General features: G+C 39.0%; 1 protein-coding gene across 1 annotated transcript; it reads right to left on the bottom strand.

Moving 5' to 3' along the window:
• Positions 1–3,482: 3,482 nt before the first annotated feature.
• On the bottom strand, positions 3,483–5,505 carry LOC121750133 (probable pectinesterase/pectinesterase inhibitor 12). Its single transcript, XM_042144601.1, has 2 exons — positions 4,437–5,505; positions 3,483–4,330 (listed from the first exon to the last, which is right to left on the bottom strand). Exons 1-2 carry the CDS (start codon positions 5,314–5,316, stop codon positions 3,642–3,644), a joined length of 1,569 nt encoding a protein of 522 aa, XP_042000535.1. The 5' UTR covers positions 5,317–5,505; the 3' UTR covers positions 3,483–3,641.
• Between the last annotated feature and the right edge of the window lie 12,508 nt (positions 5,506–18,013).

Raw genomic sequence — 18,013 nt, 5'->3', positions numbered from 1 at the left:
TATCTCCCATATCTCTATTATGATATTACCATATCTTTTCCGTATCTTTATTATCTTATTCACCAAGTTAGGTTATCCATAGGAGTATTATAAATAGGACTATTGTTATTCTCATTATTCAATCAATGAAATCATAATTATTGTCTTTTATGTTTATTTAGTTTTTCCGTTTAGAATTTTCGATTGTCGACAGAGCACGGTTTCTCTGCGACTTTCTTGATCTTTTTCACTTGATAAGGGTCTTTCCCGTATCACACTATTTTGTTAAGTGACCTCGTGAGCTTGAATCTTTGAATGCTAAGTCTATCGATCTTTGCAACATATATTGATCTTGAGTTGACTAAAGAGCCAACTCACGTTTGCATTTTCCTACTATAATTTTTTAAAAAACACACAAATCCTCAAATTCTTACTTGTCCTATTGTGATTGCTAATTCGCTTCTACGACTTTCTAGTGTAACCTTTTATTGTTCTTTGCCTCATAATCCTTTGCAACTTTGGATTTTGCCTCCACCTTTCTTCTCATATATTGCATGTACTTTTGATCTTTATGTATTTCTTTAAGAGAACGAGGAACAAGTACATCTTTCTTTTGGCCAAACATCAAATAGTGTTTGTCGTCTGTCGAGGTACTTATCAAATTTTGCTTGTTGATCCACCCAACGGCGGATCTAGGTGGGGTCGGGCGGGGTTGGCCGACCCCACCGCCGGCCAACTAAGACCGGGGGAGCTCCACTAGTTCCGGCCTTTGAAGTTGCCGCCGACCCCACGGTGCGTCGGAGTGGGAAAGAGAGCCATCACGATTCTTGGTGTCATGTGTGTGCGAGACGAGAAATTCATAGAGAGGGAGGAGTTATTTTAATATTTGAGATGGGGGATTTGAAAATTTGAGTTGCAGAGAGTGAAAACTGAAAATAGATTGAGAAGAGGGAACGAAGACGATAAAAATGAAAATACTCATTGTGGGACCCGACTTTTGATTTGTTAATATAGGACTATTATCTCTTTTGTTAAAAGCATATTATAATATTCAAAAGTACCAAAATAGTTTTAATATTTATAATTCACTCAAATTAACTATTTTATAAGTAATTAATTAACTGTGATGGCCTCTAGTATCAAATTAATACCTAGAAATTTAATTACTATTTTTTTCATATAATGGATAGATAATTTTTTATACATATCTATCTTATTTATTAAAATGAATAAAAATATATGATTTCATAATATTAAAAGGTTCTTTTAATAATTCCATAATATTTTAATTAGTTACGAAATGCAACATATTATTTTTGTGGAATTTAAACAAATCACAAATAACAATTTTAAATGTCGATATATTTGTCCTATCTTACTACTCCTTATTACTTTAGCAATGAAGTAGAAAAAGGATACAAGGTTATTTAAGGCGAGTTGCTATTTCTAATCCATGTATCACGACGAAGTATTAGGCATGAAAAGAACAGTTTAGATGCTGATAATATTTGCGGATTTGATTACTTTAGTAAGATTTATGAAGACGACAGCAAAAGAGAAAGCATTAAAGACGAAAAGGATGCCATCAGAGTTGAGAAATATTAAAAATATTATTTACTACATCCGACCCCACGAATTTCTTTTTCGGGATCCGCCATTGGATCCACCTTTCATTGTTGACACAACAAAATATGGGTGAAACATAAGGTATAATATCACACGACACATATTCCTCATACTTACTAATGCGATTAGGTATCATTACTTGTTTTCCAACATTCACACAGCTACTTCTACGAGACGTCTGCTCAGTGTGCTTCATGAGAGCCTAGTTTCTCAACCACAATATCACTAACCACATATTGGTTAAGGTTTCTCCATTGATGTCAAACTAAAACTTTTTCTTTGACGAAACAATGCCAATACAAAAGGTGTACTCTTTGCCAATATCTTATACTCCCTCCGTCCCCCAAAAATATGCACTTTGGGGTCGGCACGAGTTTTAGTGTAAAAGTGGTAAAGTAAGAGAGATGTAGAGAGAAAAAAAAAATAAAGTATTGTTAGTGGAGAATGAGTCTCACCTCAATAGAGATAAAATGACTTTCTAAAATTAAAAAGTGCATATTCTTGTAGGACGGACTAAAAAGGAAATAGTGCATATTATTGGGGGACGGATGGAGTATATGGTTTTGCTCTATCAAAGCTCCTCTAGAAAATACTTATAATTTCTAGAGACATAGTTGCAAATCAAACTAAAACATACACCCTCCATGGTTTTTGGCTTGTGATCGATCCAATTTGCACTTGAGTCTTGAATTGTTGATCATGGATTGCACCGATTATTTTATAGAGTTTAAATTTGGTGTAAATGATTGAAGTCTAATGATTGTTTAATCCAACAATTACATTGATATTAAGGGAAACTTTCCGCAAAAGTCATGCACTTCCACTTTTCTGATTCATCTCATGAACTTCAACTGTGGTACTAAATGTCATGGACTTACACGAACTGCGTTGTTTTCTCAATGCGGGTATTCCAGTCTTGAGTAGATGCAAATGTGTCCTTTTAATCCTACATATTGCATGATTGGATGCAGATGTGTCTTTGTAATCCTATTTGTTGCTGATTAGATGCATACGTGTCAAAAATATTGGGGTCGCGGAGATTGAGAATTCTGTGTTAAGTGGATAGTGAATAAAGTAAGAGAGCGGATTACTTTTTGCTAAAAATGAAAATGACTCAATTATCTTGGAACTTTTCAAAATAGAAAAATAACCCAATTAACATAGAACGGATGGAGTAGTTAATTCCATTTTCGTGTACAACAATTAGATATATAATACTACCTCGGTATTTTAAAAATAGAAACCTTTGAAACGACACGAGTTTTAATGAACAATTGGTAAAATAAGAGAGAAGAAAAGAAAATTTGGTAAAGTAAGAGAGAGGAAGAGAACAAATAATGGAATTAATGTTAGTGGATCGTGGGGTCTATTTTATTATAGTGGTATAAGTGGTAAATGATGTATAAGGGTTTAAAGATTTCCTAAAATAGAAAGTTTGAAAGTTTCTATTTTTAGAAGACGATCTAAAATGGAAAGAATTTCTATTTTTAAAATACGGAGGTAGTAAATCACATAAATTCATATAAAATATGTGAATTAAAGTATCGCATATTGTTTTGGATATTACTAGCTCCTAGTTATATATGGTGTAGTATTTGTGAAAAAAGGCAGTATACACAAGTTGATCATGTACCAGCATTCCCTAATTTAGAAATTAAAGTACGTAACTATTTATGCTTTGTGTTCTCATTATTATTTTGGGTATTCCTTCCTCTATCCATCATTAAAGGTTTCATTTTTCCTTTTTTTTCCTTCATTAATAAATATCTAATTTCACTTTTATTATTTTAGTAAATACCATACATTCCACTGACTTATTCCACTCTCAACTATTACATAAAAGTGAAACTCATATTCCTTTCCAAAGTTAAACAATCTTAAAATCCGAATGCGCCAACTATAAGACATTTATTCATGGACGGGGTGAATACAAAAATACTCGTGTTGATTACAACTTTGTGAACATGATTGTTGATATTAATAGTAGATCGCGTTGTTCACATTCATGCTTCAATTTAGTAAAAATTTATTGTCAATCAGACCTGATCATCATAAGGAAACGAAGTGGAATCCAGCCACTCCTGTCCAGTAATAAACGACGATACCGTAAATTCCGAGGCCTCTTCGTACCCCATGACATGGAACCCCGGCCATGAAACCCGGCCATCCGTGGCCGAGCCCGGGCCATAGTTCTCATACTCACCATAATACAAGGTGTCAAGTCCCTGGTCCCCATCCCAATTAGTCCACCCCTCCGCAGCAATAAACTCATCAATATACGACTCAAGAAACACCGCCCTTGAGTAATTCCGCCACGGCCGCCCGAGATAGCTCCTCACCGAGCCACGGCTCGAGTACAGATCCTCCGTCGCCAAAATTGAGCAATTCTGCATCGAGATCCCAGTGTCCTCGTCCGGGCTCTCGCGCGACTGGGCCGTGATGACCGTGAACTGCCCCGGCATCGGCAGCTGCGACACGATGTTGCACCCTTGGAACACCACTGCCGCGTTCCCGAACACGTAGTCGATCGTCCCGTACACGTCGCACTCGCGGTAGAACTGCCGGAACGAGTGCACGTACAGCGTGTCCTGGAAGCCCGCTATCACGCACCTGTACACCGCGGCCAGGTCCGCGTTCACGCGAAGCGCCACCGCCTGGTGCTTCTCGGGCCCCGCCGTGTTCTCGATTGTTATGCCACGTGCAAGAAATCCCTCCCCAGACACCGCTGAAATTCAAATCAAATTCATTATATAAATTAAAGTATTTTGTTTTTGGTAGTACTTTTTAAATTGGTACCAAAACTAGATAAATTAAAGTGTTCTGCTACATACCCATTGTAGCAGATCTGAACGTAGTCCATCCATCGGCCACGCTTCTGCTGCCGGTTATGACAGTGACGTCGCTGCCATCTCCGAGCAGGACGATGTTGGGCTTCCAGCTCGGAATCTCGACGTTTTCTCGATAAACTCCCTCTCTGACATATATTATCACTCTGTCGATGCTGTTATTCGGTGAAAAACTGATCGCCTGGCTAATCGTGGTGAAATTCCCCGTCCCGTCCGCCGCCACCGTCAGCACCTGGCCCGGATCGTACTCGTCCTCGTCGCCTTCCAGGATCCGCCTCGCCTTCCTTGACATCCACTGCGGGAAGGCGAGAAGCCTCCTCCTGTTCCCGCCGCCGCTGCTCTGCCTTCCTCCCAGCATCGACAGCGAGTTTCTAACTTGCATATCGATGCTGGAGAGGGACTTGAGCAGCGGCGCTTTAAGCGGGCCGGAGGCGGACTCCAGCCCGTCCAGGCACGTGACGGTGTTGGTCATGGCGGCGCTGAGGAAGGCCCGGGCGTCGGCTAGTTTGGTGGAGGAATCGGCGGGCAATCGGGAGATGGATTTTCTCAAAGAGGACAATGTGATCTGGTGGAGCTCGCGGCAGTCTTGGATGGCGCCGCGCTGTTTCTCGACGAGGGTGGCGGCGGAGAGGAGGGAGGAGAGGTGGGCGCCTTGGGAGAGGGCGGCGGAGAGGGATTGGAGGAGGAGGGAGAGGATGGTGGGGGAGATGTTGATGGAGAGGGAGAGCTTGAGGGATTCGAAGCAGGCGTTTGGGTATGGCGAGGATTGGCAAAGGTTGTTGAGGTGTGTGGAGTTGGGGTTGAGACCGGATATTGTGGAGATGGAGAGGAAGAGGATGAGGGATTTGAGAGAGGTGGAAGCCATGGAAGGAGCTAAGGGGGAGAAGTGAGAAATTCGAGATTCTGAGTTTAGGAGTTATAAATGTGTGGGAGTTATTAACATTTGTGCATCAGATTCTGTGAAATTAAATGTGTTTTATTTCTGCCTCATAGACTTGTAAGTTGTAACTATACCGTATTTACTACTCTCTTCGTTCCATAGTAATGGAAGCGTTTCTTTTCGACACGAAGATTAAAAAAAATTGTGTTAGGTGAGTTAAGTAAAGGGAGAATAAAGTAGAAAATGAAAAAGGTAGAGAGACGAAGAGAGAAAAAAGTAAAAGATAGTAAAATAGGTGTGAAAAAATGTGTTGACTTTTACTAAAAAGAAAAATAACTTTATTACTATGGAACGGAGGGAGTATGTGAGAGCTTGTTAGGATTAATTTAAGAGGAAATGTCAAAATTTGTGCTGAACATATGTCCATTTTACGATTTTGGTCATAGATTTTATCTTTTGAATTTTTGCATCCCGAACATTTCAACTCAAATCACAATCGGTCCTGCACTAACTATTCCGTCAATTGCTAACGGTCAACGGAATTTAATCCCGATTTTGACCAACTTAAGCATGTTAATTATGATTTTTAAGTGAGTTAAGTGAGAGAGATAATATCGAGTTTCCTCAGCATCAGTCCACGTACAAGCACCCAAAAATGGCGGTTGTCTCCACCTCTCTTGTCGGCGCCGTCACCAGCCAGATCACTAACTCTCCAGCCTCCGAAAATCCTTCCTCAAGCTCGAAGCCTCCAGCGCCAACTCCAGTCAATCGATTTTCCAGAATGTCGACTCGCACATCCACCTCGCCTCCTCCGGCAAAGCTTGCCGCAGGATCCGGAAAGGTGAATTGCATTTTCGTTTTTTTCTCGATGCGGTTATTGCAAATCTGGAAAATATTCAATCAATTGCATTTTGCAGAGTTTCGAGTCTCTTTTACTAGCTATTTGTATGCGTCTCTGTAACTGTGAGTGTATGCGATTATTGTGGATTGAATTAACATGTTTAAGTTGGTCAAAATCGGGATTAAATTCAGTTGACCGTTAGCAATTGACGGAACAGTTAGTGTAGGACCGATTGTGATCCGAATTAAAAGGTTCGAGATGCAAAAATTCAAAAGATAAAGTCTATGATTAAAACTGTAAAATGAGCATATATTCTAAATCAATTTTGACATTTACTCTTAAATTAATTGTCAGTTTAAGCTAATAAAAATAGGTTAATAAAAATGAATTGCGGGGAGATAAATTATCGAAATTGTATCTTGCAACACGGTCCTACTAAAAGATCCAGCCGAATCTATGACTAGATAATTTACGTAAAGGTTTTTACTACCGCAATCTATGTAGAAGACTTTTGGAGTTAGTTTTACTGCTAAAATTTTATTACTGTCTCAATCGTATATTTATTATAAAACTAATATTTAAAATTAGAATTCACCTTTTATTAACGTTTTCTATAATTTTCTATTACATTTTATTAGCATGGAGTATGTTATTAAGGTACGAGGAAGTATCTCTCATATTATAATTTTAGAATATTGGCTATTGAATACTTTCTCCATCTCATAATAGGAATCAAATTTGATCTCATAATAGGAATCAAATTTCGTGTAAGCACAAGTTTTAAGAAATATAAGGAATATTGATTAGAAAAGTTAGTGGAATATAGGGTCCATTTTTTTATATTGATTTTATAATAGAATGTGAATGAAGTTAGTTAGTGGAATGTGAGACCTAATTATCATTTATGGTAAAAGTGAAATATGACTCTTATTGTGAAACAGATCGAAATGACAAAATGTGACTCTTATTGTGGGACGAAGGAGATATTCTATTTAACTTTATTTTTTATAAATATTTTCGGATTCTATTAATTATTTTACTCACACTGTATTATAAAATTTGTATGAATTTTAACTTTTCAGTTAGTATATTTTTTTGAAATGAAAATGTTTTTGGAAATGAATAAACTAATCTTTGTATCATCCAAATAGGAGTTGTGTTAATCTTATTATCTAGGGTTAGCAATTTTTTACACAATACAAAAATCTGATACGAATCTGCATGGAGTTAATGGGTTGTGTCAAGTTTTATTAGATTTAGGTCCATATCAGATGGACCCAATAACCGATTAAGAAATTATTATTTACTTATTTTTAAAAATTATATTTTGATTTTATTATATATATATTGTAATAAAGTTTTAGTAATATTAATATCATGTTTACTTATGTAATAAGTATTAAATTTTACAGTGGAATATCAAGGTTTAATCGTATAGTATTAGGTTTTGGGTATTATTGAGTCGTGTCAACTCAATTTGTATCGTTTTGTTCATATAAATTTATATGATCATTATTAATACACAAATATAATGATAAAAGTAATTATAAAATTGCGATTTATACTTGTAAAAATATGCGAGGAAGTTATATTTATATTTTCTAGAAAATGAAAAATAGTAGTGCCACTTAACACAAAATTAAGCACAGTAATTAGATATCTTCGTCAAAATAAACTGAAATCCATATACAAATATTATTTGTAAAATTTTATTCTCTAAAGAAATATTGTAGTAGTACTATGTAATGTTGAAAACCCATGCCAGAGAGGGGTATAAAAATCATGCATTTGCTTTGAGTTCCAAAATGTAAAATATAATCTAATAAAAAAAATGAAAAGAATCCAACGCGATTCAAGGTATCTTAATCTTATCATGCTAATTTTATAAATGTTGAAAAAATACATGTTTTTTTGTTGGATAAGTGTTTTTTTATAAAATACTATTCCACTTAATATAAGGACACATCAGTAAGAACATAAAATATAACTATAAGACAAAAATTAAGGATAATATGGCAAAAAGATATTACCTCAATAAATCATTTTCCTTAAATGATAATTAAGGTTAATTAGTGATAAGTAATGATGGCATGTAATTTAAGCTAGAAAACAAGAATCCGTGATCAATTATTCTGTATGAAGGGGGATTCTGCAGCATAGATTGAGGACAGGAAAGACGTGCACTGAGGCGGTGAAATGTGACAAGATTTAAATTATTTATTGCCACTACTTTTTAATAATGAAAGAGAGAGAGATGTGTAGTTCTTTAAATTTTGAAAAATGTAAAGGGGGTAGATTTATCACATGCGAAGGTAGATTTGTTTTATTAGAGCATAAACAACGCGGCTGGCCGGGCAGCAATTCGCGAGTCCCGGCCCGTCCCGCGCGTTAGACGGAGGCAAGCCGCGGCTCAGGCCGGTCCCGGGGCCGCATTCCCGGCCTGGAGCCCGTCCCGCGGCCCGGCCTGGGACGGCGTTAATCGCGCGCCGTGCCGCATCGGCGAGTCCCGGCCCAGGCCCAGCGTTACACGGGTCTCGGGCCGGGCCGCAACGCCAATATATATATATATATATATATTTTTGATTTTGTGTCTATAAATACGAGCATTCCATTTGTGCATCAATCTTACGTGCATTCCATTTCAATCTCTATTATACACTTTGAATCGGCATCAATGGATTGGTTTAACAGCGATGAACGTGAGATGGAGGAGTTCGTTAACTCGAACAATTGGTACATACCGGGGTCGCAACCATCGCAGCCGAAGATGAGTCCGGGAGTCGGTAGCAACGTCGACATAACCTCGCCGGTCAACACGGAAGAGTTCGAATTCAGTGAGATGGAGCCTGCTCAAGAGCGGGGCAAGGAGAAGGTCGGCGAGGAGGATGGGCCGAAGAAGTACACTTCGCATGAGACAATGTGGCTTGCGAGGAACTACATCGACGTGGCCGAGGATCCTATCATCGGCAACCAGCAGACTGGCAAGGCTTTCTGGGAGCGGATTGCTCAGAAGTATAACGCTGGCCGTCCTACAGGGTAGATCGAGCGTAGCTACGTGAAGCTGCGTAAGCATTGGGGTCGGGTCCAGGCGGATATGAGCAAGTGGAACGGAAAGTGGGCCAACGTAGTTCGGATGTGGCCGAGCGGGCACAGCGAGGCAGACCTCGTCGAGAAGGCGAAGGATGCGTTCTTCACTAACGGGAAGAAGGCCTTCAAGTACTACGAGGTTTGGAAGCTTGTCGAGAAGAGCCCGAAGTTCACCAGCGGTGCCGAGCTGGCGGCAACTGGGGCGGCGAAGAGAACCAAAGTTTCCGCCTCCGGAAACTACTCTTCGAGCGAAGGAGGTCCGGCAATCAACCTCAACGTGACGGACGACGACGTCTTCGTCTCCTCTCCTAGCATTCAGAGCCGCCCGATGGGAACAAAGGCGGCCAAGAGGAAAGCAAAGGGGAAGGCAACTGCGAGCAACTCCGCTATGGCGCCGACCAATCCGTCTCTGGATAAGATGTCCGACACTTTGGCTGAGATGAATATTACATGGCGGATGAGCCAGCTGACGGAGTTGACATCGAGGGATACATCGAAGATGTCGGACGAGGAGCTCGAGTTGCACCGTGAGATGATCGCCTACCTTCGCGCCCAAATGAAGAAGTAGTAGTCGTGGCCCGGGTTTCTTATATTTTAAATTTGCTTCGTCTAGTAATGTTAATTTGTTCAACGAATTGCGTTTACGAGTTAAATATGTTGAAGTTGTGAATATTGTCATTTATTAGTTGCGGTCCGAGTTGCGGTCTGCAGGGTTAGAGGCTTTTGGGGCCGGGCCGCAACTGTAGAGGAATGATGACGTGGAGGGAACTTGGGGCCGGAACTGGGGACGAGGTTATTCATGCTCTTAGTCCTAGAGTTTCTATACAAGAAATCACCTTTCGAGTGATTGAATATTATAAAACTCTATACGTTATTTTCCAAATGAATGAAACAGATTATTTTTGTCATAATGATATTATGTTTTATATTTAATGGATGTTTATTGTATATTTAAATGTATAAGAAACGTAACAAAGTCTAAGTCTTTGTTTTAGTAGACCGGTTGTGGGCGTCGTCCACTTCAACGTAACACTGTCAGTTCTGAACAAAGAAAAATAAGAATTTCACAACCTAAATAGGCATAGACTACCTATCGTGAAAGGTTGCAATGTCAGTCCGCATATTTCTAAGCCTTACTGAAATAAGATGACATTGGTGTGGTATAGCACTGGATTGGATCTAACAGCAAGACAAGTCTTTATGCTATCTACTGAAAGACGAGGTCTTGATAATTAATTTCTTAATCAATGTACGTTAGCATTGAGCATACGGTATTGATTATGCACTACTTTGACTTACCAAATGGTGCAGGTTTTTCGCAACCCAAGAATCCTGGTATATTGTGTAGTGGTGATTAATATCTAGCGATGCTAGGATTGCTATTATATTGAATCGTGCGCGAGGTGAGTCTCGTTTGATAACGTCCACAAGAGGAGCTCGAAACAAGATTTTATTATTCGGAACCTAGCTAGTTGGAGTTTTATTACTCTATGAATATTAAATAAACGTTTCTTGCTAAGTCCACTCTTGGAGTTAATAATATGTTAATTGATTAAGTCCATATCAGACATTAATTAAGTAATGGACATTTCTATCTTAAGCGCGGAAAATTGATGACAAACAAATGGAAACCCGGAATACTTGTAATTTCGGATTTGGATGGGCAGTGCAATATTACTTCTGTAGTGGTTGCTCGTAATATTCCAATATAAGCTTATATTAAATTGTGGGTTCAATTTTATTAGTAAGAAGCTAATTGGGGGAGGCCATATCTAAATTCTTCCATAGATCCCTGACTGGGCCCAATATGTGACTTATTATAAATATGATAATAAAGGAGACAGAAAATGCACATTATTTTCTCCAAGAATTTTCGTCCCCCTCTCCTTTAAGCAGAGAGACGATTTTCAGCTCCTTCCGTGAGCAGTTTCCGTCTTCTTTATTTGAGTACTAGTATTCTGGTAAGATCAGCCCACACTGATATCAGATTACTGTCTGGGAACCAGTCAGAAGATCCGTGGTTTAGTACTCAAGATCTTCACGTGGAGAAGGCACGAGCTATCTTCGATTCTTCAGTGAATCAATGAGGTAAATTGGCTTACTCCATAGCAAACATGTTTTAGGTGTTAATTGCGCTACAACATGTTTAAATTCAAGTTATGAGCATGATACATGTGAGAATTACGCGAATAGAATTTATCTAAATAATCTGCTAAATAGATCAAAATTATTATGAGATCCGTTAGAACGCACGCTTCCGCTGCCTACCCCAACAATTAGGTGATTGTTATGGAATTTTATATTTCTCAACTTAATCTGCCAATTATATTAGACTATTAGTATTATTGCAATATGATCGAAGACCACTCTTTTTTTTCGAGTTTGTTTTCGCTTTTTCTCTTATATGTTTGCTCTTCTCCATTCTCTTGTCAAGCTCGGGTTTACAGCAAAATTTATTCTTTTATTTCAACCAAATTAGGTATATATTTTAACTTTTCCGAAATAGATAAATAAATGTTAAAATTTGTGGGCTCCAAATTCTTCAAAATGCTATTTAGATATAGGACTACTACCGACTAGTTGTTCGGCCATATGTCATATGTGGACCTGAATCTCGAATTTCCTTTCGCAAAAGAAAATAATTAGTACTATATACAAACAAACGATCCTAGATCTAACATGGTCTACCATATATGACTTTTATACAAAATTATTTCCGTTTTTTAGACTTTTATCTATAATAAATACACATCAGCCACTAATCCGAACCATTAATTCAAAATATTAGAGCATCTGCAACGGTTCGGATTAGTGGCTGAAGTGTATTTATTATAGATAAAAGTGTAAAAAAAGGGAAATCAAGAGTTATAAAATAAAAAAATGTGGTAAAATAAAATTGTGATATTTCTTTATATTTTTAATAGGATAAAGTATCAATCTTGTTTCATCATTTGAGATGTCTACTAAAATATTTATATAAATATTTGGATAATTACTGTTTACTATCTATCATTTCATTTTTATAAATTAAATTCTTGCAAAAAGAATTTGAAGAACGGGCTATTGATGTGGCAACTGAAGTTACGCGTCCATTGTCCATGCGGCAACGGACATCTAATGTGTAACCTGCAGAATTATTAGCTTACTCGTTTTTGTCTCATCGTTTAGAATAGTTACTCGCTTTTGTCACATTATTTAAGGTGTTCGGTTGATTTTATCTTACAAAGCAATATAGTTAATTTTGTGCATGTAAATATAAGCTAGTGGTTGGATAGCACAAAAGTTGGTGTTTTGACATAAAAAAAGAAGTGTTTTGAGATCATATAAAATTAATATTTCAACATGTTCGTCTAAAGATAAAGATGTGTAGGGTTCCCAACATGACTATCTTGTGATCCTTGATTGATCCTTCATGATCCTCGAGTGCTCACACGAACATAAACTTCTTTGCTAACTTGATTGATACAAGGCTTGAAGATTGAAAGGCGAAGGAGTTGCAACCTATGAGGTGTTAGAAGGTCTTGGTTTATTAGCCCGTGAGGTCTTGTCATACGTATCCTTCCATAAACATAAGTTAAAATTATAATACTATATATCATTTTGTGATGTCAAAACAATAACTTTTGATATTGAAACATTAGCTTTACGAAGTCGAAAGACTAGCTTTGATTTACATGTACAAAATCAAACTCTATCTAATATGATCGTCATTTTAGATTTGATGCTTGACGACATATCGACTTGGAAATCGGTATGAGTCTTGTAACTATAGATAAATTAGGGTTGGAACGGTACGGTATATCGCGCCGAAATGGCCATACCGCCTACCGTACCGTACCGTGCGGTATGACAAAAAATCATACCTTTACCGTATTGCTTTTGTCGGTATACCAAAATTTAGATATCGTTACCGTACATCTTTTGTCAGTATACCGTACCGTGATTTCCGGTATATACCGCAATTGCGGTATATACCGTATTTGCGGTATACCGTGTTATTTGCGGTATATACCGCAAATTTATGGTATATACCACAAATTTGCGGTATGATGCGGTATGACGCAGTATATACAAAATGCATACATTTACCGTACCTAAAACTGTCGGTACGGTATGATACCGTACCGAAAAGTACGGTATACCTAAAATTCGGTATTTTCGGTATTTTTTCGGTACGCTACGTGCGGTATTTTGGTATATTTTTTCAGCCCTAAGATAAATGACGCCACAATGAGTACGAATGTGTAAGAAACAAATAAATAACAAAATAAAATTGCTTAGCCTCAAAGTCTCGAAATTTTCGAAAATAATGAGACTCATAATTCTCTTTATATCAGTTCACTAATATTCTTTAATCATTGGTCCACGTGCATGTAATCAAATTGATGCATCTTCAATGGACCTCTAGGATAATTCTTCAGTCAACATTTCTTGAACTTTTAGGCTCGGCTCCTACTGACTAGTCCAATAGGGACCATAATTTGCAATCCTTGAGTTGCATCAACATCATTACATAGTGGTGAGCTCGAGATCACGGATTGGAATTGGATCAAGTTATATGGAAGATAACCGAACCTGTCGAATCAGTTAGCAAATTGCCGTTGCCACTTAATCAAATCAATCCTCAAACCGACTCACGCAAGAAAATATTTATAACTCCCAATTTGCACAACTTTAACAGTAAAGCAGCAAGTTCGGGGTCGATCCCACAGAGAAGTTGGTGTGTCGAGTGTGTGAGTAGTGAACAAAGGTGGTTGGCTGCTGGCACGCTTTAACTTGGGAGTTTTTAACTACTGTTTTAATCTAGGCAGAATTAAACTAACTAACTTGATCTATGGAACTTTAACTACTGGGTCAAGTGAATTGCAGGTAATAGCGGAAAAGTAAATGCAAGGATGTAAACGAAAAACAACTTCGATTAAACTAAAAACTGAGTACAGCGTGAAATTAAACTAAGCTAACACTTCGGAAACTAAGAAAGCGGTAAAACTGAGAAGAATCTCAGCGGGAAACTTAAGATAACGCTGACAGAAATGATTATTCTACAGCGCTCCCTTCGGTCGCCCTTTTAACTTAGCTATCTAAACTAAGCTAGAGAACTTAACTAAACTAAGCTACAGAGTTGAACTAAACTAAATAACTAAGCTAAGCTAAACTAGACGGAAAGTAAAGTGTCCCCTCTTCTTTGTGGTGGCACACCCTCTATTTATAAGCTCGATTCGGCCGCCAGCTGGATAACGATCTTGACAGGGAATATTCGCTCATTCTGAGAGTGAACGACTCATTGATTGCTACGTGTTGTTCTTCTAGAATGACGACGCTTTTTGGTAACAGATTCGTATAACAACTTCGTCCTTGCATTCTCATATTCCGGCACGTGTCCCCTTCTAGCACGTCGTCCTTGATAACAGAATGGTGCGCCATATCCAGCTCATTTCCACACGTGTTCTTCTTCTAGAAGCCAGCGGTCCCCACCTAACTGCTTGATCGCTCCCCCTTGATCAACTCCCCCGATTCTTAGCCATTTTTCGCTTTTTGTACTTGCTTGATCAGTTCGCCCTTGCTTCCATGGTCAAGTAGCATTTCTCACATTTTAACACTTGTTTTGCGCGATAAATCGATCAAGTAGTATACATTTTACCCTTAAACCGATGCATGAAATGAGCCTTATCACATAGAATCAAATCGAATTACGCCATGTTTGGCATCATATATCTAATGACATATAGATGATGTCTGCCAATATTTTGATCTTGAAACTTTTTATATGTTATTTAAAAATGAATTAATAGTTACTAAATAATATTAGAATATTTTCAATTAAGTGAATATTTCAGAGACAAAATTGACTCTTTTATCCTTTTCTATACAATAGATGCATATTAAGATAACTGAATTTTGGTTACATCAAGGATGTCATATACTTTATGACAAAAACAAATATTTTAAAACATTTAGCTGCTTTCTTTAATTTTCTAATTTCGATCTAGTGAAAGTATAAGAAGATAAATGATTCAAGTGTGCCCGATAGTGGTTCTTTAAGTTGTCAACGTCAAATACTTTTTCACTTGACCAATTATTATTTTATTATTATTACATTTATTCGTTTATTATTGTTTTGGACACTTTGATAATGACAGTTGAGCGTGGAAGGAGGGAGGCTATCGCAAATATCTACCAAAATCAACGCGAGATATCAAATGAGTTGGGTCAATAGTAGAATATATTAGGCCATTCACTACGCTGTCTCTATACCGTCCCTTAACCGTCTCTTAAACTATTATTTGAGGGTCCCACTGTACTTTTTTACTCCATCCCTTAACTAAGGGACGGAACCTGCAACGCTCTTTCCCTTTACCGTCTCTTAACCGTCCCTTAAATTACTATTCATTCAATTTTATTTTTTTCCCCACAAATTCAATTAAAAAAACACACTTCATTAAAATTAAAACATTACAACTTAAAATTCAAAAAAATAAAAAAGACATAATTAAAATCCTAAAAAAATAAAAATGACATAATTTAATTTTCTCCGCCAAAGTTTTCCCAAATGTGCTCAATTAGATCCTCTTGGAGCTGGGCGTGGGCGCTAGAGTCGCGTGTCCTTGCCCGAATAGACAACCGTTCTTGTATAGACGGACTACTTGCGGTTGAGCTTCCGAGGGATTCGGGGTCGAACCAATTTCCCTCCTCGGGTCCTTCGTCTTGGACAATCATGTTGCGCAAGATTATGCACATATACATGATGTCGACCATGCTCTCCATGAACCATGAACGAGCCGGGGCTTTGATGATGTTGAAGCGCGCTTGGAGAACCCCGAACGCCATCTCCACATCCTTGCAAGCAGCCTCCTGCTTCTGCGCAAAAAGAGCCTGCTTTGGATTCGCTGGCCTGCTGCACGTCTTCACGAAGGTCGGCCACTTCGGGTAGATGCCGTCGGCGAGATAGCACCCCATTTTATACAGCCGGTTGTTGGCGACGAAGTTGATGGCCGGCACTAGGCATGCACAAACCGACCCGGCCCGGCGGTAAACCGGCGGTTCGGAACCGCAGGTTCATGAACCGGAACCGGGCCCGGAACCGGCGGGTTGAACCGGCAGAAGGGTCGCAGGGTCGGAAGGGCCGGTTCAGGTTCGGCAATATATTGAACCTGAACCGGCGGTTCGGCGGTTCGAACCGCCGGTTCAAAGGGTCGAACGGCATAGGGTTCGTAGGGGTTCGTGGGGGTTCAAAGTAGGGATTGGTATGAACCGGCGGTTCGCCGGTTTTGGGCGAAAACCGCCGGTTCAAAACCGGCGGTTCCGACCGGTTTCAGCCGGTTCCGACCGGTTTCCGCCGGTTCCGAAAGCTTTTCAGGCGTAGGGGCTAGGTGAGGTCAGAAACCGGCGGTTTGTGTCGGAAAACCGTGGACCAACCCGCCGGTTTTGTGGTTGAACCGCCGGTTCAGGCGGTAAACCGGCGGTTCGGCCGAAAATTTGAAATTTGAATTTTTTTTTATTTCTTCCAATTTTACTCCTATAAATACCCCACTTATCCTTCATATTTCCTTACCCCATTCTTGTGTTAACAAGGATTTCATTCTCAATCTCCATTTCTCTATTCTCTCCTCATTCTCTCTAATTGCGCAAGTTTATTTCTACACTTTCTGCTCACTACTATATTTGTTGTGCTCATAATTTACCACTTCTTTTATACTTTATACATATTTCATTCCAAGTCAATATTACTTTTCATTTATCAATATATTCAATATGTCTTCTTCTCGTGGTGGATCGGGACGTGGTGATCGGGGCAAGGGAATAGCCCAAGAAAAAAGCACTACGCGTCCCTCAAAATCTCGACGACCTAGTCGTCGAGATGTTATGGAAGAGGTTTCCCGATTGGCAGCCGAACGCATGCAAGTAAGTAATGAAAAATTTGTTTTCCAATTCACATGCACAAAATTTTATTAATTTTTTTTTTGCGTTCATACTTTTAACTTCTACGTACATAATATTTGTAGATGGAAGAAGATCATAGGACCGCCATGCTACTTGCTGAAATGCAACAAGGTGGGGGTAGGGGAGGTCGTTCCCAACAAGATGAGGAGTTCGACGTTACTATATCGTCGGACTCGGACAACAACGAGGATAGATCGCATTCTCGTATTCCTTCTAGCACCGGCGGAAATGAGGAGATGCCTCCCCCTGCACCCACTAACACGGCAAAAGCTTTGAAATCGGACATTTTTATCAAACACTACAAGAAGGTGGCGGTGGTGATTCCAAGTTCTCACGATCCGAACTCTCAAGAAGAGACTTCGGACTTTCATGTTTACTGCAACTATTGCGATAAAGTGTACAAATGGTCCGCCGGTGGTGGATATGGCACCCTCCGTCGCCATTTAGTGGCAAAGCATCCGTTAGAATGCGGCACTGCCTCTACCCAAAGCCAACTAAACTTCCAACCCGCCGGCTCGGGTTCGTCAGGTGCGCCTCTATTTAAATATGATAAAAAGAATTTTGATGATACAATGACTAGATGGGCGGCTATGAAGCATATGCCCTTTAATGTTTTTGATGACAAAAGTTTTGAGGTTACTATGCAAAGTGGGTTGAATGTAGCAATCAAAAGAATAGGTCGAATGACCGTGCAACGATCTACCGTTCGGCAGTGCTTGGAGAAAAAGGTAGAATTATCACGTTATTTAGTTAACATGGGCCACAGGGTGAACATTTGCTCAGATGTTTGGACGGATTGTTTTAACCGTCATT

This window comes from Salvia splendens, chromosome 10, assembly GCF_004379255.2.
Source record: "Salvia splendens isolate huo1 chromosome 10, SspV2, whole genome shotgun sequence".
NCBI lineage: Eukaryota > Viridiplantae > Streptophyta > Magnoliopsida > Lamiales > Lamiaceae > Salvia > Salvia splendens.
Note: the sequence above shows the minus strand (reverse complement) of the source record. Positions and strands in the feature narration are given on the sequence as shown.